Below are 25,012 nucleotides of genomic sequence, written 5' to 3' on the forward strand. Positions count from 1 at the left end.
AGAATCAAAGAGGACGCATCGATTCTATGTTACTCTGAGTTTCGCGCCTAAGCGCTCGTCAGACAGAACTTTCTGACTAAGCGCTCGTCAGACAGTGCTGCTCAAGAAGATACAAACCAAGGAAATAAGAATTCTTTACGCAAATAATGTTTCGCTCTATTTTTTTTTTTTAAGTTTTCCGTCAACCAGACAAGCAGCTGTTTGTTAGCCGCGCGTCATGGTTTAGCGTGTGGCGATGTTGCCTTGGTTACCTATCTCTCCTAAAATTGTTCTTTTCGCGACACTCTTATTTGAAACACCAAGCGTTATAAGTGTGGCTTTTGGATTTTGGTAAAGAAGAGCCAATGATGCCAACCCTATTTCCACAAGGTACCCTTTTCGTCTGCATTGGGAAGCGAGCGGTGACATCAATTAACCATCCAAACCTGAATTTCAAACAAATTAATTATCAAATAAAAAACCATCTAACAAAAGTGTCCTCTGCAGAGAGGTGCATTAACAAGTCATTACAGTGTCTTTGAATAAGGAAGACTTAGTCTTATTGGGTTCCCATTCCCAGAGGACAGAGCATAAGTTTTATAAGCACCTTATCAATTTTCTGCATGCTCTACTTTCGGCTACCAAAATAAACTGTTAGTATAATACCTATAGATAAAGATTTTGCTACAGAAGTTTCGCTCACAACTTGAGAAAATTCCCATCGGCATTTCCTTAAGGGATGGAGAAGAATGGGCCGTTACAAAGACGAAGTAAAGGGGGAAGAAAAAAAGTAAACATTTACTTACTCGCATGCTTCAGCACCAGCTTTCCAGGCCTTGTGTAGTTGGCTGTATGTGGCCAATTGTGCTCCTTGAAGTGCACATAAACGTTTGGCATTTTCATAGTTTAGTTTATACCTGCCTGTTTTAGTATGAAACACTCCTTCCACAGATTTGTAACGAACCATCTTCTTCGTATCTTTGAATACGATATAGAAAACAGAAGAAAATAAAAATCATGCGGCGTTTTCGGTATATGTCTCATAGTTATGGGATTTTACAAGGGAAAGCGTTCAAAAAATTATTACGTAGCGTAATGCAACGAGCAAACAATGGAAAAAGGTGATATTCGAAAATCAAAGGGGGTTTTCGACGATATGAAGTTATAGAATCCCCATAGGAACCAAACTTGGTAATCCCAGCAAATAAGTCTCAATTTCGGTGGTTTCTTTTTGTTCTAATCCACAACTTCAAACCTCTTACCAATATTACAATTGTTGTCAGTAAACGGAAGCACGGTAACTTCTGGAAGGCACTGGCAGGAAAATTCACCAGACCGCTTGCCTTGGGTGCACGTCCCTCCATTAATACACGGATTACTAGAACATGGAGATATCCTGAAAAGATACTAATATATTTCCTATTATTACAAAAGTACCCTAGAACTCTCCGTGTTTTTGAACATAATAGAGAAGTCATAGAAAAAAAGGAAGATTTCGCATCGCGCTTTTGTTTTCATGGCAAAAAATCCTGTCTACTCAACTGACCGAAGCGTGAGAAATCGATTGGAAATGAAACTCAAATCTTTCATTATAGACCCTGATTAAGTTCCTTGTTTGTTAAGTTCGTTTTCTTTTCTCAGTTCGTCTTGTGACTTTAATTATAAATATAATTTTTTAAGTCCGAATTCGTACTTTTTCATTTTCAAATGTTTACATGGAAGACGACGATTTGTCTAGCGCTCGCGTGATACAAAGGCTCTGGAGGTTCATGCAATTTGAGGTTTGCTCAGTACAGGTGTTACTGTACTTCGAAAACATATCATTGAAACACAATATTTACATTATTTTATCTTTATCAGATGACTCCATAAAAGTAAAAAAGTGATCGTCAACTGTTTGATCGTGGTTATAGTTATAACAGACCATTTCACCTAGAACTACAAACAATTAAAACGTATCACATACTTCAGTAGTTCTACCATAATAATCATAGCCGAGCCTTTCTTCTGTTTTTCTTTTTTTAGTTCGTCTAACGCCCGTGTGATGCAAAAGCTTTGGGGGTCTGCTAAATTTGAGGTTTGTTATTGAAATACAAAATTACCCCTTTTTAACTTTATCAGATGCTTGCATTAAAGAAAGAAGCAGTCGTAAACTTGTTGATCACGGTAATGTTGTACCAGACTTATTAACCTAGGACTACAAACAAGTAAGACGTATCACATACTTCAGTAGTTGTGCCATAAAAATCATAGCCGAGCCTTTCTTCTATTCTTTGCGGCTCAAGAGATCTCTCTGAACTGCTTAATTCGCAGGTATGATAGCCGTTGTCACTATTCCGAGCCATATTGAACGACAAGCAAGCGAATGGTTCGTGCTCCAGACAGAGGAAGGAACAGTCAAAATAGTCCTTTACGTGTCTTGTCGATGTTGTGTTTCCCACCAGATAACTGTCCGCCAGTTTGTAAAATTGTCTGCCTTGCCTAATTGAATGCTGACCAAGACTCAGGAAAGGGAATATCCCGAGAAGAAAATTGGGCAAAACGGCGATGTGATATCCAAAGTGCATCTGGACGTTGGGAAGTTTTTCTAGCTAGATACAATAATACCCGTCTTAAACGAGCCGAATTTCCTTGTTGTAATTAGACTTTCCACCTTTGTGTCAATGAATGACATCATTAGATTAATTTTTCTGAAGCAATGAGAGTTAAATTACCTCCAGTAGGCAGTCTTTGGTAGATATGCAAAATTAAAGAGTTGAATAGGTAGACACTTCGAACAGAATTGTAAAATTTATAGTTCTATTGGCCATGTAAGAATAACATCTCATTTTTATGTCCTGAGTCATGTACTGTGTAGTGTTACAACAGAACAATTTTTCGTTTCTTAAACATTTTTATTTAGTCAAATATAGTTATCGAATGCACCTGTCTTTCGCTCACAAAGAACTTGTTTTCCATAAAGCATCGTACAGTTATGAGAGGCAGCAGCTATTCTCGTGCGTCAATAAAATTGGAAAGAAAAATAATTGAAAACCAACTGTGCTACCCACGCATGCAACCTTTTAAGAGGGGCGCACAACAAAAAGGATGAAATATAATAGATGCAGTAAGAAAGAAGCTCAATGTATTGCATTGTATAACTTTATTAAAATCCAAATCCTACTTACATACTACATTGCTAAAAAGAAATTATTTTAAGTCTGACGTGGGATTCCGACTTGCGAAAAGCAATTACCTTAATATTTGTTTTAGGTTCGCACTTGAAAATGTGTTCTCTATTAATATAAGCTTTTTGCATGTGATTTCAAAAGGATTAATCCATCCCCAAAGTGCCCAAAATAAAATCTTAGGATATTCATCTTGAAACTTTGTCACTCTTAACTCTTTTATGACTCGCTTCACAGTTAATTTTACCGCATCTCTTTCCCTTCGATAGCATTTTAGCGTAAATAGGTGTCTCTGTGGGGATAGGGTAAGTATTGTACATTGATCGACCGTACCACTCGCGGTAGGGAGAAAATTGACCTCGTACCTAAGTCTCTTCTGCAGCCATGTCCAGTCTGATTGTCAAGATCATAGCCAGAGAGAAGCGAACTTGGAAATGCAGCTAGAAAACGCTCGCCGGTTTCCAGCGAAATGCACGGGGAGTTTTGGTATGGAGACACGTCCCAGGGCGAAGTGATCTTAAATCGTGAAGTATAGCTGAGAAAAATGCCGATCGGGAGGATTTTCGGGGCGCAAACCACCTCCACTTAGACAACGGTCGAAATCGGATTGTGCAGCCTTGACTTCGTCTTTTGACAGGAATAACGCCTGACTTTTACAGAATTACCCTTTTTTAGTTTTATCAGGTGCTTTTGTTTTGTTCAGTGGTAATAACAACTTATTACTGATTTGTTTTAGATCCCACAATTGGCTACACACGAGAATATCTATTTACGAACTTACAGTGATAGTTTTTGGTAATTTTGGGCACGTTTGTAGTGAAACTTTTGCCCAATTGAAAGGGCTGTTGGTGTTATAAATCTTGAGGATAAGGAAAAGTGTTTTTCAATCAAGCGGAGAAATGACTCAGCGAATTGGGCAACAGAATACATTTTGCGCACATGAAAGCGATATTCGCAGTAACAAATACTGTTTAAGCATTAGAGAAAATAAGGCCTGAAAAAAAAATTAGTCTTCTACGGCCCATAACCTTTGCGATACGGGTGTTGGTTCGTAATAGATCCGTGAAGGGATGAATCAATGGCTGCGAATATATGAAAATCATATATGTGAACTGCGGTTGTTAAGAAATGAATATGAAAGTGATCTTCTTAGGAATGAATACTAATTAAGCAATAAGCTTGTTACTTCAATTGGTAGAGCATACACGCAAATACAGTTTTCTTATGAATGAAACTCTGACACAAATCTAGTTTTGCGATTCCGTAGAGAAGCTTATTCTTACAGTTATAGATTCAAATTTACTGAAAACTCTGTCTTCAACAACTCTATGATGAGCCATGTTCGACAAACTTTCTCAACCAGCCGCTTACTGAAGAAATGCAACTCTGACTCCTCTTTAGTCTCTCTGAGTTCTGCTTGAGAAGTTAAAAACCACAAAATAAGAATTCTATACGCAAATAATGTTTCATTCTATTTTTTTTTTCGGTTCTCTGTCAACCAGACCAGCAGCTGTTTGTGAGCCGCGCATCATGGTTTAGAGTGTGCCGATGTGCCGATGTGCCGATGTGCCGATGTTGCCTTGGTTACCTATCTCTCCTAAAATCGTTCTTTTCGCGACACTTTTATTTAAAACACCAAGCGTTGTAGGTGCTGGTTTTGGATATTGGTGAAGAAAAGCCAATGACGCCAACTTTATTTCCACAATCTCCCTTTTTCGTCTGCATTGGGTAGCGCGCGGTGGCATCAATTAACCATCCATACCTGAATTTCAAGAAAATTACCAAAAATAAGTTAGTACCTAATGAAATATTTCAAAACGTGAAGAAGCTCTAAATAACGTAGCATAACGAATTATCAAATCAAAAACCGTGTAACAAAAGTGTCCTCTGATGAGAGGTGCATTAACAAGTCAATACAATGTCTTAGAATGAAGAAGATTTAGTCTTATTGGGGTCCCATTCACTGAGAACAGAGCATACGTTTTATAAGCACCTTATCAATTTTCTGCGTGCTCTACTTTCGGCTACCAAAATAAACTGTTAGTATGATACCTATATATAAAGATTTTGCTACAGAAGTTTTGCTCACAACTTGAGACAATTCCCACCGGCATTTCCTTGAGGGATGGAGAAGAACGGGCCGTTACAAAGACGAAGTGAAAGGGGAAGAAAAAAAGTAAACATTTACTTACTCACATGTTTCAGCACCAGCTTTCCAGGCCTTGTGTAGTTGGCTGTATGTGGCCAATTGTGCTCCTTGAAGTGCACATAAACGTTTGGCATTTTCATAGTTTAGCTTATACCTGCCTGTTTTAGTATGAAACACTCCTTCCACAGATTTGTAACGAACCATCTTCTTCGTATCTTTGAATACGATATAGAAAACAGAAAAAAATAAAAATCATGCTGCGTTTTCGGCATATGTCTCATAGTTATGGGAATTTTACAAGGGAAAGCGTTCAAAAATTATTACGTAGCGTAATGCAACGAGCAAACACTGGAAAAACGTCATATTCGAAAATCAAAGGGAGTTTTCGACGATATTAAGTTATAGAATCCCTATAGGAACCAAACTTGCTAATCCCAGCAAATAAGTCTCAATTTCAGTGGTTTCTTTTTGTTCTAATCCACAACTTCAAACCTCTTACCAATATTACAATTGTTGTCAATAAACGGAAGCACGGTCACTTCTGGAAGGCACTGGCAGGAAAATTCATCAGACCGCTTGCCTTGAGAGCACGTCCCTCCATTACTACACGGATTACTAGAACATGGAGATATCCTGAAAAGAGACTAATATATCTCCTGTTATTACAAAAGTACCTTAGAACTCTCCGTGTTTTTGAACATAATAGAGAAGTCATAAAAAAAAGATATCGCATCTCGCTTTTGTTTTCATAGCAAAAAATCCTGTCTACTCAACAGACCGAAGCGTGAGAAATCGATTGGAAATGAAACTCAAATCTCTTATTATAGAACCTGATTAAGTTCATTTTCTTTCCTCAGTTCGTCTTGTAACTATAATTATAAGTATAATTTTTTAAGTCCGAATCCGCACTTTTTCATTTTCAAATGTTTACACGGAAGACGACGCTTTGTCCAGCGCTCGCGTGATACATAGGCTCTGGAGGTTCATGCAATTTGACGTTTGCTCAGTGCAGGTGTTACTGTACTTCGAAAACATATAACTGAAATACAATATTTAAATTATTTTACATTTATCAGATGGCTTCATGAAAGTAAAAAAGTGATCGTCAACCGTGTGATCGTGGTTATAGTTATAACAGACCATTTCACCTAGATCTACAAACAACTAAAACGTATCACATACTTCAGTAGTTGTACCATAATAATCATAGCCGAGCCTTTCTTCTGTTTTTCTTTTTTAGTTCGTCTAACGCCCGTGTGATGCAAAAGCTCTGGGGGTCTGTTCAATTTGAGGTTTTCTCAGTACAGGTGTTCCTGTACTTCGAAAACATACTATCGAAATACAAAATTACCCCTTTTAAACTTTATCAGATGCTTGTATTAAAGGAAAAAACAGTTGTAAACCTTTTGATCACAGTTAATGTTGTGACAGTCCAATAAACCCAGGACTACAAACAAGTAAGACGTATCACATACTTCAGTAGTTGTGCCATAATAATCATAGCCGAGCCTTTCTTCTATTCTTTGCGGCTCAAGGTATCTCTCTGAACTGCTTAATTCGCAGGTATGATAGCCGTTGTCACTATTCCGAGCCATATTGAACGACAAGCGAGCGAATGGTTCGTGCTCCAGACAGAGGAAGGAACAGTCAAAATAGTCCTTTACGTGTCTTGTCGATGTTGTGTTTCCCGCCAGGTAACTGTTCGCCAGTTTGTAAAATTGTCTGCCTTGCCTAATTGAATTCTGACCAAGACTCAGGAAAGGGAATATCCCGAGAAGAAAATTGGGCAAAACGGCGATGTGATATCCAAAGTGCATCTGGACTTTGAGAAGATTATCTAGCTAAATACAATCTTAAACGAACCGAATTTCCTTTTTGTAATTAGACTTTTTACCCTTGTGTCAATGAATGACATCACTAGATTAATGTTTCTGAAGCAATGGGAGTTAGATTACCTCCAGCAGGCAGTCTTTGGTAAATATGCAAAATTAAAGATTTGAATAGGTAGACACTTCGAACAGAATTGAATGCTGAGCAAGACTTAGGAATGGGAATATTCCGAGAAGAAAATTGGGTAAAACGGTGATTTTATATCCAAAATGCATCTGGACTATGAAAAGTTTTCGTAGCTTAAGACAGTAATACCTGTTTTAAACGAGCCTAATTTCCTCGATGTAATTAGACGTTCCTCCTTTGTGTCAATGAAAGACATCAATAGCTTAATGTTTCCGAAGCAGTGGGAGTTAGATTACCTCCAGTGGTCAGTCTTTGGTAAATATGCAAAAGTAGTGAGTTGAGTGGGTAGGCACCTCGAATAGTAATGTAAAACGTATAGTTTTATTGCCCATCGTAAGAATAACATCTCATTTTTATGTCCCTAGTAATCTACTGTGTATTGCTGCAAGTAAGTTTGCGAAAGAGAAGAGGTTTTCGTTTCTTTAATAGTTTTATCTAGTCAATCATATCGATTGCACCTGTCTCGTCTCACAGAGAACTTGTTTTCCAACGGGCAAAGAGGCATCGGCTAGTTTTGTGCTCCGTAATTAAGTTGGAAAGAAAATAATTGAAAATCAGCTGCGCACCTCAAACAGAAATGTATAATGTGTAGTTTTATTGCCCATCGTAAGAATAACGTCTGATTTTTATTGGAAAGAAAAATTACCCATCGTAAGAATAACGTCTGATTTTTATTGGAAAGAAAAATTACCGAAAATCAGCCGCGCACCTCGAACAGAAATGTAAAATGTGTAGTTTTATTGCCCATCGTAAGAAAAACATATCATTTTTATGTCCCTAGTTATCTATTGTGTATTGCTGCAGGTACATTTACGAAACAGAACAATTTTTTGTTTCTTAACTGTTTTTATTTAGTCAGACATAGATATCGATTGCACCTTCCTTCGCTCACAGGCAACTTGTTTCAATAACTATAGCCAAAAGTTCCACCAGCGAACGATTTAAGTGAAAAGCAAATCTCCTTGTTAGCATGTAAGAAGAAACGCTTATACAACAGATCAATTAGCTAAATAGGTATGTAGCTTGTCAATCGAATTGACTTTTGTAAACATTCTTTGACTTCCGCCGGCAAAGGAATCATTGATGGATCTGGAAATTTTAGTTTTCTGAATACAGTACTTCTTGGAAGGTTTTTATAGATATTAAAAGAGGAAAAAAAAACCCATCTCTTGGTAATTCGGAGGTCGATTCATCTTTGAATTTATATGTGTTACACTTGTCATGTAACTAAAATAATAATGTGGAGAAGATTTATAATCCGGCTAAAATGTGGTAGAGCATAACTTGATCATAGAAACAGCTTATAAAATCATAAATAAACAAGGTAGGAGTGTCATGTTAGATTTCTTAACGAACTGTAGTGACTTATGCCAGTAAACGGTGGCGGCAGGTAAGCACACCATTTATATTTGATAGTCGCTAGCAAGTAAATTTTGCCGGACTTTGAGTTCGTCTCACGATAGAACAATACAAATAAACAACGAAATTTTTACAGTAACTTTATAACCATCCTTTCGCCTTTTCAAAGCTAGAGGCTCAGTAGATTCTGTCATATCGGTTATTGTTAAAACTGTCTTTGTTTTGATGCTACTTTTCGACATAGAAAAAATATGTCGGACAAAAAATTTCACCAAAAAATAAATATTTCTTTGCCAGCTTCAATAATGACAGGGGATTAAGTTTAAATGATAAAACAAAGGATTATGCCGTCAGAAATACCGGAGGTTAAGTAAATTCGTCACATGAGGTCACACAACTTTGGTAATATTCAGGGTGAAAACTTGCATATTTGAGCGGTCGAACGAAAAATATAATTTCTCATCATATCATAAAATATAATTTCATTTTTATATAGAAATAAACTGAAAAGAGACTGAAATGAAAAGGAGCATTTAGATGATTAGACTAGTAATACACTATTGACATATTGAGACTCAGACGTCCGCGTGGATGGATTGGGGGGAAATGTTCTTTCAACGGATTGGTCATTAAGTGATCAAAGTCTCACTGCAAACTTCTTCTATTGCAGTTCACTTGGGGGATCATTTCAACCTTCTGTAATCATCTGTTAGATGCTTCAACTGTCCGATTACAGGTGTCCGATTACAGCCAACTGTCCAATTACACTGTCCGATTTCAACTTTACAGAATGATTAGTGAAAAATGAAGCTGCGAATGCCCCGATAGGAATTGAGGAGTTTGTAGTGGTTATGATTAATCCTTTCTTAATTACTTATTTCTTTATCTTTGCATCTAATATGTTGCATTTCTTTAAATGTTTAGCCTGTCCTTTCAAGCATTGTCAGTAGCTATGTTGAAAATAACATACCCAGTGTTTTGCTGCCTCAAGAGGAAACTTTTTCAATGTCAATTGCAAATAGATGAATTGCTGCTCCCCTATGAGCATATTTTTCATTTGCATCCGCTTGTCAAAGTATTCATTCTTTCAAGCTCATTGTGAAGGAAAAAGTGCACATCAAAGAGTGCAATGCAAACACTACTTACAATAACGCATTATTCCATTGCCTTGTTTCTATTCTTGCTTAAAAATGCGTGGTTATAACATGAAAATATTTCGAACTGATCAAAAGCTTTTGGCAGATTTCAGAGAGACGATTCACAGTGAAAATACACATGCATCACGTATGTCTTGTGAAATTCTCCGGTTAGAAGCAAACGGAAATTTCATTTTTTCTTCCATGTGCTTTTCGTCCTCCTACCAACGTGTAACAGGAATCCGTGTAAGCATGGAGGGACTTGCACTCAAGATCAGCTGTTTGGTCGAATAACCTGTCATTGCCTTCCTGAAGTTAACATGCTGCCATTCATTGACGATAAGTGAAATATTGGTAAGCACGACTTTGATAATAAAGGAAGAATTTTAGTATTAGACTGGAAAAACAGCAACAGCAACAAAAACAAAAAGACGTTGATGAATTCTGGTAAGGATTGAAAATTTGTTTTCAGCATGAGCATTAAATTTTGGGTTGTTTTAAAGCAGAGAGTTCATGGCACGAGGTGGAGAGTAAAGACGTCATGGTGAACACGATATTTTTTTTTTTTAGTTATGAATGTTCGTAATTCATTCATAGTTCTTAAACTTTTAATTTGTGGTGTCTAAATCAGAGGGTCTGTGGCATACAGTGGAGACGAATATGAAAGCGCTCTTCGCAGTAATAAACACCGCTGAAGCTCTTCAACCAGTAGGAATTTGAACCTATTTCCTCTGTGATACCGGTGCAGTGCCGTACCAACTGAGCTAACAGTGTTACTGCGAAGATCGCTTTCATATTCGTTTCTTTGTCCGTAGTTAACATCGATGATTTTCATACTTACAGTGACTGTCATTTACACGGTAGAGAGTTAAGAAGTCATACTGATGACGAGATCGAGCTTTCTTTTAAAAATCTATAATTTTTTCCTCACGATTAGCCGTTGGAGGAAAGATTTTAACAGTAGTAAAACCCTTTTCGCATAAAAAATAAAAACACAGACAAAACAAGCAAACAAAACCAAGACTAAATAAGAGAAAATGAAAGAAAGAAAAAAAGCAAAAAAAAAAATTCTTCCGCCGAGTTCATTTACATTAATTTTTTTTATCGCCAAATAGTCAATAATATTATTTTATAAAATAAGTCAAATGTAATGGTCTTTATTCTTATTTTTTTATAGATACAAATGCCACGGAGCAATATGGATACGTGGAAGGAGTATTTCATGCCAGTGTGGGCAGATATACCTTGTCCTTTCATGACGCCCGACGTCTTTGTGCATTGCTCGGGGAATCCTTAGCTACATACGATCAGTTGTACACTGCTTGGGAAGCTGGCCTTCAAAAATGCAGGTACGTACTACTTTATTCTTCTATCATTGTTTTCATTTATGATTCATTCTGTTTCTTTGCTTCTTGGCTGTTTATGTTTGAACTGAAGAATGTTTCAAGTTTTCTCAAAGAATAAGTCGTTTCTTAATTATACTTGTGAAATGTACTTTTTCCCTCAAGTTTGGTTCGAAGCTGGTCTATGTATTCATTTACCTTAATTAACAGCTGGAATACCTTCTATTTTCCTCACCTCGTCCATCTAACATCTCATTTGAATTTTTAAAATTTTATTCTGATTTCTTGTTCGAAGATAATAGGCCATTCTACTAAGGAAACAGAAGCGGCGCTTGACTCGTCCAATTTGTCAAAGTACGCAGTTGTTTTGGTGCCACGGCTGTCAGATGACATACCCTTTCGTGCATTCATTTGTCGGTCATCTTTTGGTGAAATCATGTCGTTCTAATTGCTAACTGGATGGATGAACAATAATTTTTTTTCACAGCGAAACGTTATTGGCGACGCTCATATTCAGTACAAGTATAATTCGGTCTTATTTCCTGTAAATTTTAGGACCTATAAAATACATCAAATCGATCAACAGATCATTTTATTTATTCATTTTTCTACTTTTTTTCAAATTTATCCATTTACTTATCTATCTACTCAATCATCCCAATCTATTTTCCAGTTGTTAGTCGCTGCATCTTTCTCGTGCTAGTTTATATCCATTCATTTTTAGTCACTCGTTTCTTCTTCAGGTACGGTTGGCTAGCTGATGCCACTGCTCGCTATCCAATGCAAACAAGGTTACCTGGTTGTCGAAATTATATTGGCATTTGTGGAAGTTCCCATCCTCAACCTAAATGGCACAGATATAATACTTGGTGTTATAAATAGAGAAAGATAAGAAACGAGAAGGACGATTTGATACCAAATGTTTCTTTTCAGTAAGAAACTTAATTATACTACCCTTCACATTATTACAACTGTTCACATCGTTCACTTCCACTTTCGTCTTCTGTTCTTTTCTTTTATTTTTCAAAAAAAAAAAGAAAACATGTCATCTTTCTTTGCTTTTTGGTTTTTTTTTTCAGTTTCTTTTTTGGGTGGAAAAAAAGAGCAAATGTGAAAAATGGGACAATTTTAGCTTGATTTTCAATAAGAATAAGTACTCATTACACTGAAGTTAATTTTCTAATCTTTTTAAGCTAAGTGGGCATAGAGGCTCTCATCTTGTGTATCATATCCATGCATCAAAAGCTATTCTATGGTATATTAATAATTACAGCAGAGCAGGTGGTTAAAAATAAGCCACGAATTAAAAGAAAAGAGCGCTTTCCACTCTCAGCCTTTTTCTGGCGGCTCCTTTCATTGCCAGATTCCGCTTTGCAAAATTGATTTTTCACGCGATTCATTGCTAGTGTCTATGTACATTTCTGGCTACGTTCAGTTTCTTTATTTCGAGGGTTTGAAAAATTAGGTAGACAATTAAAGTATAGAGTATCTTGCTATAATAAAAACGAACCTTTATACCGTAACGAAAAAGGCTCATTGGATGCCTAATACTAATTCAAAAGAAAGGTCAAATGGTGAAGCATGTGCTCTTAGAAAAGACACTCATCGTTAGTAAACTCATTGCGGTGGCTAAAAACCAAAAAACTAAGGATTGCAAATTCAAATAGTGACTTAATGGGATGTATTTCCGTCTTTACTAAATAAATACTTCATGATGCTTTTGGTGGTTTATTTGCGTTTTCGAGTAAGCTCAATTCAAAATCTCTTTATTATTTTTCTAAAGAAACTCTAATTATCATCTCGTGCGCAAAAGCTCTTGAGTTTGCTATAGTTTCATGTGTCTTAAATTAGACCGATTTTTATGAGGTTTCAATGGTGGTAACAATTAGCCGTAAAAGGGAAAAAAAATTGGCCATCAATTTTTTTTTATCCTAACGGAAAGGGATTAACCCTTAGCAATAAAGGCTCTCTCTCCTCGGAGACCCTCTGATGAAACTGAAAAAGAAGACGTTTAAGACAATTGCCAACGTTAAGAAAACCACTGTAGAGCAGATTATTACTCGGTTACAGCAGTTGTTAATTTATACGATTAATACAAACATCGGCAAATGTAGATTAAACGACGCGTGGAGAACCGAAAAAGCTAAAGTGTTAACTATCTTTCGGCGGTTATCTGTGAGTTCATGTAGGATTCTGTGACAGTTGCTGATTGAAAAGAAAGCTTCACACTAACCTCGAAGAAAAAAAGAAAAAAAAATCGTAGGCATCCTGAGTCGTTTGAAGGCTAATTTGTTACCGACCGCAAAATACGGAGTCAAAATATATAATTTTTGAACTCTCCATTACAGGAGGTTAAAAAGGACATTTCCTAAAGTTATACACATATCGCCTACATTCTTCTTTCCTTTGCAACCATAATGTTGAGATATATCATCTTTATGATCGGGCTCATTCGGATATCGTCCGTCCACGGTGACAGGCGACATTTGATGCATGAAAGAATATATTACAAACTGGAAGGCAAGTCCCTGATAGGAAATGTAACGGAGATTAGAAAAGTAAGGGACTTCTTTGATTGTTCGTTCGTTTGCATGGGGAAGGGCATCCCTGCCTGCCTATCTTTTAACATTGGTAGATCCGCTGATGACAACGGTTACTATGTGTGTGAGATGAGCAACTCAGAAAGGTACATGGACCCTGAAAGAATGCAAGACCGCATTAGTTTTGATTACTATGGCACAACTACTGAGGTGAGTTACGTTCTTTTCATTTTAATAAAAAGAAGTGAAACTGGATAAATTTGCTTTCTTCAAATTTCGTTTTTCTCTTCGAGAAAAACTCGAAAGAGTCGGTAAATAATTCGCGCACGGCTCGTAGCTTACAACCTTTTTCGTGCTTTCCCATCATCGCGCGTGGGTAATTACGCTGGTAAACCCTACCGATAGAAAGTGCGGTCTATTGTATAAGTATTTCAACTCAAAGTTAAATTATTCCTTATTCAAGCTACACGCGAGTGAATTTCTTTTACTATTTTTGCTAAAAAAAAAAAAACTAGGTGAAAACATGAAATTAAAAAAGCTTAAATGAGTTAAACTTACAGCTGTCACATGTCTAAATTTTTTTAGGAAAATGCACATGTATATTTATTTGACTTCAAAATTTTTTCTTACACAATTTTGTAATCTTATACGACCTTTTCTCGAAGAAGTAAACGGAAATGTTTTTGATTCTTCACTGCAGATGCTTTACAGCCTTCTGCCAACATGTGACAGTATTACTTGTAATCATGGAGGAAAGTGCACTCAAGGTCAGCGGTTGGGTAAAATTACGTGTCAGTGCCTTCCTGAAGTTACTGTGTTGCCATTCATTGACGATAAGTGTAATGTTGGTAAGCATGATTTTGATCATTAAGGAATATTTTTTCATTACGGTTTGAGACTAGAAGCACCAGATTAGTAAGTACAGACGTTTTCGATTAGTAAGAAAAGACGTTTTCGATTAATTCTGGAGAGAATCGAAAATTGGTTTGCGGTGCTAAAATCAGCAGAGGGTTCATGGCACAATTTTGAATCCCAACAAATATTGATGTTACTGTATCTCTTTCCTTAGATATGAATGCGATGACGCAGCTGGGGGCCGTGAAGGGAGTTTTTCAAGCTCAAGTGGGCATATATATTCCTTGACCTTTAATGACGCCCAACGTCTTTGTGCACTGCTTGGGGCAACCTTAGCTACATACGATCAGTTATACACTGCTTGGGAAGCTGGCCTTCAAAGATGCAGGTACGGTCTATTTCATTCTTCCATTGTTGTTTTTATTATTATTATTATTATTATTTTTTATTTATTCATTTTTTTTGTTGTTTGCATTATTGCTACATACTTTCTCTGTCATTCTTTCACTGTATGTTTCTTGAGCCATAAAGGAAAGACATTTTGCAGATTGGATAGGTTACAGATGCTGAGGTAGATTTACAGGCTTATATTTGGCTATACCCCATTTATAAAGAAAAATTTAATTGGGAAGTTGGAACATTCTCTGTAACTTCCTTACATAAGGGGCGGTTGATCAACCTAGTGAGCTTTTAAGAAAACCCAATATCTCCCTCTTAGTGGAGAAAAATGTTAACTAGCAAGTGATAGGGAACTAATCACGTCACTTGAAATATAAATGAAATCTAGAAGGAAGAGAGAGAACTCTTGAATATAGATTACTTCATAAAGCACGTGCGATTTTTATTCACGAGACAGTCGAGTTAACAATCAATAGAGGTTTAATAATCCCTTTCTAATTAGAAGGCGTAAGAGGAGTGTTATTATTTTTGAAACCTCAGCTAATTTGAGAAAAGACCAACCTAGTCAAAAAAACAGTGTTATCTCTGTGTTCGCTCAGTTGCAGTTCAATACAAGCGTCGCTATCATTTATACCCAATTACTAGTTTAATGTGGCTTCGGAACTGGGCGACTCCGGGCCGAGTGCGTAATTACGACAGCTACCTTTGAGTACAGAGCGAGTTGGTGAGTTTAGTTTCTTGTTTCTTCATCAGGTACGGTTGGCTAGCTGATGCCACCCTTCGCTACCCAATGCAAACGATCCAACCTAATTGTGGAAGTCTTACCGGTATTATTGGGTCGTCTACTCCTCAACATAATGAGTCCAAAACATCTAACGCTTGGTGTTATAAATAGAGGAAGATGAGAGGCGTGAAGAACGATCTAAGACCGACATATGATATCCTACATCGTATGAAATATTTTTCGTCTTTTTTTTTTTTTTTTCAATTTCCTATTTGGGTGGTAAAACAGAGCAAATGTGAAACTAATGGAACAATTTTAGCTTGATGTTCAATACACTGAACTTGATTTTGCAACCTTTTAAATCATGGAATACAGGTTCTTGTCTTGTGCAACATATTCTTGCATCAAAAGCAATTTGAAGATTATATAGAAGCGCAGGTGGGTTAAAATTAGGCCACGAACTAAAAGAAAATTACGCTTCCGTTTTTTCTTTTTATGGCGGCTCCTTTCATTTGCAGATTTCGCTTTACAAAATTGATATATCACTAGTCCAGATGCAGTTGAATATTCCAGGATTTCAAGTATTAGATAGACAAATAAAACACAGAGTATCTTGCCATAATGGAAACCTTTATAACGTAACGAAAAAGGCCTAATTAGAGGGTAAAAAAAGCACGTCCTCTTAGAAAAGACAGTCATACTTAAAAAAAAAAAACTAATTGCTATAGCTTAAACCAAATAACTTGGGACTAGAAATTCAAATAGTTACTTAATGCAATGTATGGACAAATTGCTAATTCCTTCTTAACTAAATAAATACTTCAGATACTATTAGTAGTTTATTTACGTTTTTCAAGTAGCCTCAACTCAAAATATCTTTAATATTCTTTAACAGAAACTCTAACCATCATCTCGTGCGCAAAAAGGACTTGAGGTATTTATAGTTTCAACTAGAAACCGGAGGCCCTGTCTTCCGACAAAAACAAATACATGTAGAGCCGATGAGTGAAACGATAAGGCAGTTGTTTTTTTAGCCGGAAAGGAAATAGCTGCGACAGAACCTCCTCCGCGATCACAAATATGAGCTGATATTTGTTGCACTCTATATTTTCCAAAGAAAAATCCTTGAGTATAGCCTCCGTTAATCTATTTGACAATTCTTCCTTTTTCTTCCATTTGATCGTAAAAGATACTTTGAAGTAGCAAACAACTACACTTAAAGGTTTACCCGCCTCAATTTGTTTGATGCAAACCTGCACACTCTGGTGAAACGGTGTGGCTGTTTTTGCATCTAGGAAATAGCTTCGCTAAAACGTTCATATGCGTTAGCTGCCGTTAATCCGATCGATGATGTTTAATCCATTTGATCATAAAGAATAAGTTGAAGCAGACAAACGACAACTCCGCTCGAAGGTTTCCCGTCCTAATATCTTTCATAAGAACCGACACCTAAAATATCAGGGTTTTCCAAAATTTCCAGAAACCAGTGTAGAATTTTTCTTTTTTGTTCCGATTTTAATGCGCGAGACGCTAGACATATCAATTTCCGAAAGACACTTAAGTGTCTCCTAAAGAGCGGAATCGAAACTAATAACTTGCCATCTTTCTCTTTCTCTCGCGAGAGCGAAATGTCAGAATGACGCTCAAATGATAAATTTGGCTTGTGGTTGACAGCTGGAGCTTAACCGAACCGATCAGGAACTTCTTTGGTTGGCGAACGGAGTTTTGCAAAATAACATTGACTTTAGGCAAGGTTGTGCCTAAATCCTACCGGCAAGAGGTACGCCTGAGGAGCAGTAGCGACGATTTTTTCGGAAATTGTCGGCTATTCCAAATCGGCGGACTATTCCAACAATCAAACGACGAGATTATACCCGACGTGAACATTTATTACATGGTTTACGTGTAAAGAATACATTGTTAAGTTTAAATCAAGGCAATTTCTCTCAGTTTTGTCTGGCTGTTTCCTTCACCCTCGTCGATCTTAAGTTTCTTGTTTTATAGCATAGTTTTAGCTTAACACTGTAGCCGCTTAACACTTAGCTTAAGACCTACGCTTGCAAAGGTAAACAAAATCTATGAATAATATCGCCGCTATAATGCCTTTGTTATAGTGCTACTAGAAAGATCCCCTAGATGAGATTTCTATTGTTTTGTACCTCTAGCCGGAGGATCTCGGGAGGCTTAAAAAATACTATCGGCTAGAGGTACAGCTTGCATATTTAGTCAACTTTGCACAATTGTTGCTACGGTTTGCTTCACATTTTACTTTTTCTGCACACCAAATTAGTCTTACACTCCTTTGAGTAATTTTTTTTTTCCAGAATACGTTCCTACTTGTTTATTTCTTTAGTCTTACACTCCTTTGAATCGCTTTCTTCGTACCTCTAGCTTGTAGGATCTTAGGAGGCTCAGAAAATACCAGAGGTACAGCTTGCGTATTCAATCGACTTTATTTACGTTTTAAAGTAGCCTCAACTCAAAATATCTGTATTATTCTTTTAAAGAATCTCTAATCATAATCTCGTGCGCATAAAGACTTGAGGTTGCTATAGTTTCATCTGTCTTAAATGAGTCTGATTTTTTTATGAGGTTTCAATGGTGTCAGTAATTAGCCGTAAAAGGGAAAAATTTAGCCATCAGGCGTCGAAACTGACAAATCATAACCGTTAGTCGTGAAAAAGTTAACCGTATATTTTTTGTCCTAACCGAAAGGGGTTAACCGTTAGCAATGAAAGATATCACTCCATCGAGACCCTCTGTAATGAAACTGAAAAAGACGACGCTAAAGAAAATTATTAATGTTTTATAAACTACTGTATGGCAGAGTATTAATCGATAACAGCAGCTGTTCATTCACACGATTAATAAAAAAACTAGCGGATGTAGTTTAAACAATGCATGGAGAACCGAAAAAGCTAAAGTGTTAATTGTTTTTCGCTGGTTATGTGTGGGTTTAAGTTTCTAAGACAGTTGTTAATTCAAAACGAAAGCGACAAAGAAAGCTTCACGCTGACCTTAACAAAAAATAATTAAAAAAAAAACAAAAACAAGAAGAAACCAAAGAAAGAAAAACACAATCGTAGGCATCTTGAGTTGTTTGAAGACTAATTTTTTGGCGACCGCAAAATACGGAATCAAGATATATAAATTTCTAACCCTCCATTATAGGAAGTTAAAGTTAAAGATCCTGTTACAAAGATGCGAGAAGGATGTCAAATTGTGCCGACCTTCGTGATAACTGAGAGCATTTTCTAAAATTATACACACATCGCTTACATTTTTCTTCCCGTGGCAACGACAATGTCAAAATATTTTTTCATCAAGTCGATCATTTTTATGACCGAGCTCATCTGGAAATCGTCCGTCCATGGTGCCAAGCGACATTTGATGCAAGAAAGAATATATTACAAATTGGAAGGCAAGTCCATGATTGGAAATGTAACAGAGGTTAGAAAAGTGAGGGACTTCTTTGACTGTTCGTTCGTTTGCATGAAGAAAGGCGTCCCTGCCTGTTTGTCCTTTAATATCGGTAGAGTCACTGATGATGTGTGTGAGTTAAGCAACTCCGAAAGGTACATGGAACCTGAAAGAATGCAAGAACGGATAAGTTTTGATTACTATGGCATAACTACCGTGGTAAGTTAAGTTGTTTTCATTTTATTAAAAAGAGGGTGTAACTGGATGAAGTTGTTTTCTTCAAATTTCGTTTTTCCTTTCGATAAAAACTCGAAAAAGTTTGCAAAGAACTCACGCTCGGCTGATGTATAAATGTTTCATTTGCGAGTCAAAATACTACTTATTCCAGCTAAGTGTAGAGGTTAATGCGGACACCACGCGCGAGTGATTTTTTTTTTTACTTATTTTGCCAAAAAGAGCAAAGTGAAAACATGAAAATGAAAAAGCTTAAATGGGTTAAACTTACAGCTGTTACATGACAACAATTTTTTAGGAAAATTCACATTTGACCTGAAAATCTTTTTTTGCACAATTTTGGGATCTTGAACGGCCTATTCTCGAAGAGGTAAACAGAAACGTCATTATTTCTTTTCTGTAGATGCTTTACAGCCTTCTGCCAACATGTGACCTTATAGCTTGTAATCATGGAGGAAATTGCATTCAAGGTCAGCGGTTGGGTAAAATTACGTGTCAGTGCCTTCCTGAAGTTACTGTGTTGCCATTCATTGACGATAAGTGCAATGTTGGTAAGCATAACTTTGATCATTAAGGAAGATTTTTCCACTATAGTTTGAGGCTAGAAGTACCAGATTAGTAGGAAAAGACGTTTTCGAATAATTCTGAAGAGAATCGAAAATTGGTCTGCGTGCTAAAATTGGCAGAGAATTAATGGCGCAATTTTGAATCCTAACAAAAATTTATGTTACTGTCTCTCTTTCCAAAGATACGAATGCCATGACGCAGCTCGAGGCCGTGAAAGGCGTTTTTCATGCCCAAGTGGGCAGATATACCTTGACATTTTACGACGCTCAACGTCTCTGTGCACTACTCGGGGCAACCTTGGCTACACACGACCAGTTATACACTGCCTGGGAAGCTGGCCTCCAAAAATGCGCCTGAGTAGTACTTTATTCTTCTGTGTTTGCGACTTACTTGTCGTCTCCATCATACCTTTGCTCTAAGGTGTCCAGATCTATAAAGGAAGTAATTTTTTTCGAACTGCTTAGAGTAAGGTAGCATGTTATCCACTCAGCACATTGGCAAACGCACACCAGAGCTGACTAATCCAGAAAAATCAGATCCTGAGGTCAGATTAACACTTTCATCTTTTGCTATATTCCTTAAGAGAACAATTCAATCTGCAATACCATTTTTAAGCTAGTTATGATGGGGTAGCTGGCAAGCTAAAGAAACTTTTAAGGAAAAATTTTAGCAGTCTTTTTAGCCTTGTACATATAACACGTCGCACAGTACTAAAATTTACTAAAAACGGTTAATTTTTTTTGTCAAAATAACAGAAGCACCAGCTTTTTCGTTGTCACTGACACACATTTTTACTACCACTATTGTCTCCAATCGTTTTCCGGAAAGATGAAAATTAGACAGAGTGATTCCAATTTTCAAGAGAGGGGAAAGAAATATCTTATATTATCATAGAGCAATCTCTATTTTTATAGGAAATAGCATGGCTTCGGGGGTATTTGGGATAAAAACCGTGAGTGATATTTCAAAGTTCACCGCTTCGCGGCTCGTGATATCTGGGGAATTCTGAAATATCATAATTTGTTTATACTACAAATCTGATCAACTCAGATCAAATCAAAAGATTTTTTTCTTCGTAAGTAACGTACCCGACGCCGTTGTCGTCTTTACTCAAACATGACGTTGTTTACGTGGTGGCCTCCATATTCAAAATGTATAATTTTTTGATAACGCAAAACTATTCTTTAGAGACACAGACTCGTTGACATATGAAATTGAAACTGTGGATGTTTATCAGGATTTTTGGAATGATAAGGATAAATTTGACAATAGCGACTATCCTGAAAATTATCCCTATTCTGATAAAATAAACAAAAAAAGTTATAGGGAAGCTCAAAGATGAGACTTCTAGTATGGCAATTACTCATGATCAATTCGTCAGATTAAGGTAAAAAATGTACTCCCATAAAAAAAGGTAACGACAAAAGTGAAAGAACAGCTAAAGGGATGAAAAAAAAAAGTCATAAAGACGTCAAACATGAAGGCCTAAAAAATGTATCATTCAACAACAAACGAGTACATCGTAAATGAAAACCATCAAGAGCAACAATTATCAACTTGGAGTTTGAGATCAACAAGGAATCAGCGTCCTGCTTTGATGATAAACCGTACATCCATGACAATAATATAACAAGCTATGCATACGGCCATTAAAAACAGGAAAAACCACAGTGTTACGCTGCAGCTGTGGCGAAATCACAAGTGTCATAAGCACAGTCCAAGAGACTGGAACAAACAATTCCAATTCAGCTAAGCCCAAAACAAACTTAATATTGTAATCCTTTTACATCTTTTTCTTCCTGACTGTTGGTTGGTGAAGGTATCTAAACTTTATAGGTAAATTTAATTCAAAAAGTAGCCCAAAAATTTTTAAATACAATCCCCTCTTCTATCTCATGACAATCTTAAGATTGATATCCTCGGGGAAGTCACTGTTGTATTACATCATAGATTTCCTGCTTTCCTGAGAGTATCACAAAATGGAAAAATTGCTGTGAGATCATATCACAAGTCTCCTATAGTATTCCAATGCTTTGATATTGTAAAATGATATTATCAAATGATTCCATGAAATAATTCCATAAGATGATTTTGTTAAATAATCTCCATAATATGGAAAGTCTATCACTAAGTGATCTCGTACTGTCAACTCCTATTTTACTCATATCCTTTGGTACGTCCATTTGTTGCTCACCTTCTGGTGAAATTCCCATCGTTAACTGGACGGATGAACAATTATTTTTCACAGCAAAACGTTATGGTTTGTACTCGTGATTGGCTATTCCGCAGGAGTATTATTCAGTCTTAATCCTTTCAGCACCTATGAAATGTATGAAATCGATTAACCGGTCATTTCATTTATTCATTTTTACCATTTTTATTTAAATTTATCCATTTATTTATCTACCTACTAAATCATCAAATTTATTTTTCTAGTTGTTAGTTGCCGCATCTTCTGCGTGTTAGTTTACATCCTTGGACAATTACATTCATCTATTGTCACTCTTTTCTTCTTCAGGTACGGTTGGCTAGCTGATGCCACTCTTCGCTACCCAATGCAAACGAGCAAACCTGGTTGTCGAGATCGTATCGGTATTATTGAATCGCCCACTCCTCAAGATAAGTCCACAACATCTAATGCTTGGTGTTATAAATAGAGGAAGATATGGGCCGTGAAGAACGACTTAAGACCGAGATATGATATCCTATATCATATAAAATATTTTCCTTTGCTTTTAATTTCTTATTTAGGTGGTAAAACAGAGCAAATGTAAAACTGATGGACCAATTTTAACTTGAATTTAAATAAGAATAAGTACTCAATACACTGAAATTAATTTTGCAACCTTTTTAGCCAAGGGATACAGGTTCTCGTCTTGTGTAACATATCCATGCACCAAAAGCTATTCTATGGACCATAGTCCAGATGCAGTTGAATATACGAGGGTTTCAAATATTAGATAGACAAATAAAATACAGAGTATCTTGCCATAATGAAAGCTTTATATCATAACGAAAAAGGCCTACTGGATGCCTAATACTAATTTGAAAGTAAAGTCAGAAGCACGTCCTCTAAGACAAGACAGTCATAGTAAGAAAACTCATTACGATAGCTTAAAGCGAATAACTTAGGACTACAAAATTAAGAGGCTGTCTCTCTTATTTCCACCCGGTCAGTTTTGTGTCAAAAATAATTTTGCCTGAAACTCTGTTAACAGAAAGACTTTACCTAGGAAAGAACTAAATTAGATTTGGTTTGATTCGAAATAATTTTCTGACTGCATTACGGGCCATAATTATTTCCCAGTCCGTAGGGACCGTCGCAACGTCTCGAAAATTGAAAAATAGGCATATTTTGTAACGTTGCAAAATATTTGATTCGCATAGTTAAGCCACAGAATTTATATCAGATTGCTTAAAAACCTTTCTAGTTTGCCAAGAAAGTTAGAATTTGTCCTCTCAAAATAGTTGAAAAGGCGAATTTTAGCATATTCTGACCACTAGAAATCGCCATCGGCCGATGGCCGTAAATAACCTTGATTTAGACGCTAAGTTTTGGGATTTGGGACCTGGTTGACGATTATATCCTACACAGCCGTTAAGTTTAGACCTTTATAGGTAAAAATATGCAAAAACCCCTGTACGTTTTCGATTTTTCAAAAGTTATGACCGTTTGAATCAAGACATGTACGAGCATTCGCGATTTTTCGCCTACACCAAAATCGAACCACTGGAGCAGATTTCGTCATAAATACAGCTTACCCGCTTTGCAGCCCGGCTTCATGGCTCACTTCAGAATTTTTCTAATAACCAAATTGGTGAAATCCATGATAACTTCAACAAATAGCTAGGTATTGCCTTCGAAAAGTAGGCGGCATCCATCGTGATTCGTGGTGTCAAAACAAATGTCGGAATTGGCCACATTTCGCGGTGAATCACCCATTTAACATCGCTGCAGAGCTGGATTTTTCCCAAAATCAGAATATAAACTCTCCATGTCTGGAAGCTGAGGGAGAAATGAAGGTTTTAGGCTTCTGAAGTGAAGAAATAATCGCTTAAATTTAGATCCAGTTCGATGTTATACTGTTCTCACAAAGGTCCGCACAAAAGAGAAGACCGCTGATAGCTTGTGCCGTAAGTTGTGCCATATGGTTTTGTTTTGTATCCCAATGTAATATTTAGGCAGAAAAATTTTGGATGAAAAGAATAAATGCTTTTACCTGGAGTTTGATATCATATAATTAAAAAATCAATTTCAAATATCCTGAGCTTGCTTCTCTCGGTTCCGCGTCGATTGTGTCCACAGAACAGCAACCTGTCAATAGCCGGAGAAATCGGCTACCAACGTGTTAAAAACTTGACACATGCTTCGTATGAACAGATGTTATAAGTGTTGCTTTTGGTAAATTTTCAGTCGATTTCATCAAAACATTTCACTGACTACTAGATATTATAATATATTACACTATAACAACGCCGTCAGAACTTGATATCGGAAGTAAAGGTAGTTTGTATCTGTAGAGCATATTCTACACTTTCAGCCATCGTATGAGACATTGTTTACATAAGTCTACTGAGAACACACTGACAATCACTAATCACGTCCGACAGTTTGTCTATGAGGATCTGTTTTTTGTCTCTCAATTTTACAGGGATCTCAAAATGACTACAGATGGCTCTCAACAAACCACATTGAATTTCTGAAGTGTGTGGTAACGTTTACAGAGGTCCTACGTATCGTAGCAGATTGGATGTGAGACTTTGATCTCTTTGTTAACTTTGTTTACCAGATCTTATCTCTCGGAATTTTCCTGGACGCATTGGATATCTTCCTCCTCATCCAGTGATATCCCGATCACACCCTGATCTTTTCGCCGCATTGCTGCTAGCCGGGAGAAAAAGCTCTGAACTTGGCTCTTTGTCAGCCACTGTTCCCTAGTGAACAAACGTGCATTTGATTCATTTTTCGCATTTCGCATGTCCACTGCAACTTGGGCGGGGTCGGCCTTTCGCCCAGTTCTTTCTCCAAGTGTAAACCGTGCCGTTAGGTATTCTTTTACCTTCTCTGAAAATCTAACGCTGCCCCTTGGTTTGCTTACGGCCCATCCTGTTCGTAAAGACGAG

General features: G+C 36.8%; 3 protein-coding genes across 4 annotated transcripts; 1 reads left to right on the top strand and 2 right to left on the bottom strand.

Annotated features, from left to right (window-relative positions):
• LOC136278102 (stabilin-2-like) lies at positions 1-2,576 on the bottom strand. Its single transcript, XM_066161387.1, has 4 exons — positions 2,205-2,576; positions 1,242-1,386; positions 786-957; positions 1-425 (listed from the first exon to the last, which is right to left on the bottom strand). The coding sequence occupies exons 1-4, from the start codon at positions 2,544-2,546 to the stop codon at positions 287-289; spliced, it is 798 nt and encodes a 265-aa protein (XP_066017484.1). The 5' UTR covers positions 2,547-2,576; the 3' UTR covers positions 1-286.
• A 1,021-nt stretch (positions 2,577-3,597) lies between these two features.
• LOC131768494 (stabilin-2-like) lies at positions 3,598-7,131 on the bottom strand. 2 transcript variants are annotated; one of them, XM_066161388.1, is made up of 4 exons: positions 6,771-7,131; positions 5,795-5,939; positions 5,339-5,510; positions 3,598-4,908 (listed from the first exon to the last, which is right to left on the bottom strand). In XM_066161388.1, exons 1-4 carry the CDS (start codon positions 7,110-7,112, stop codon positions 4,770-4,772), a joined length of 798 nt encoding a protein of 265 aa, XP_066017485.1. In that variant the 5' UTR covers positions 7,113-7,131; the 3' UTR covers positions 3,598-4,769. The 2 variants fall into 2 exon arrangements, with proteins under 2 accessions (XP_066017485.1, XP_066017486.1); XM_066161389.1 differs by having other exon boundaries at positions 4,768-4,908; positions 5,343-5,510.
• Positions 7,132-9,860: 2,729 nt separating this feature from the next.
• Positions 9,861-22,545, top strand: LOC131768496 (aggrecan core protein-like). The gene is made up of 6 exons (XM_066161748.1): positions 9,861-9,954; positions 10,984-11,155; positions 13,785-13,899; positions 14,390-14,463; positions 14,759-14,932; positions 22,407-22,545. The coding sequence occupies exons 1-6, from the start codon at positions 9,861-9,863 to the stop codon at positions 22,543-22,545; spliced, it is 768 nt and encodes a 255-aa protein (XP_066017845.1).
• Positions 22,546-25,012: the final 2,467 nt, after the last annotated feature.

The sequence above is a fragment of the Pocillopora verrucosa genome, chromosome 14 (genome assembly GCF_036669915.1).
Source record: "Pocillopora verrucosa isolate sample1 chromosome 14, ASM3666991v2, whole genome shotgun sequence".
NCBI lineage: Eukaryota > Metazoa > Cnidaria > Anthozoa > Scleractinia > Pocilloporidae > Pocillopora > Pocillopora verrucosa.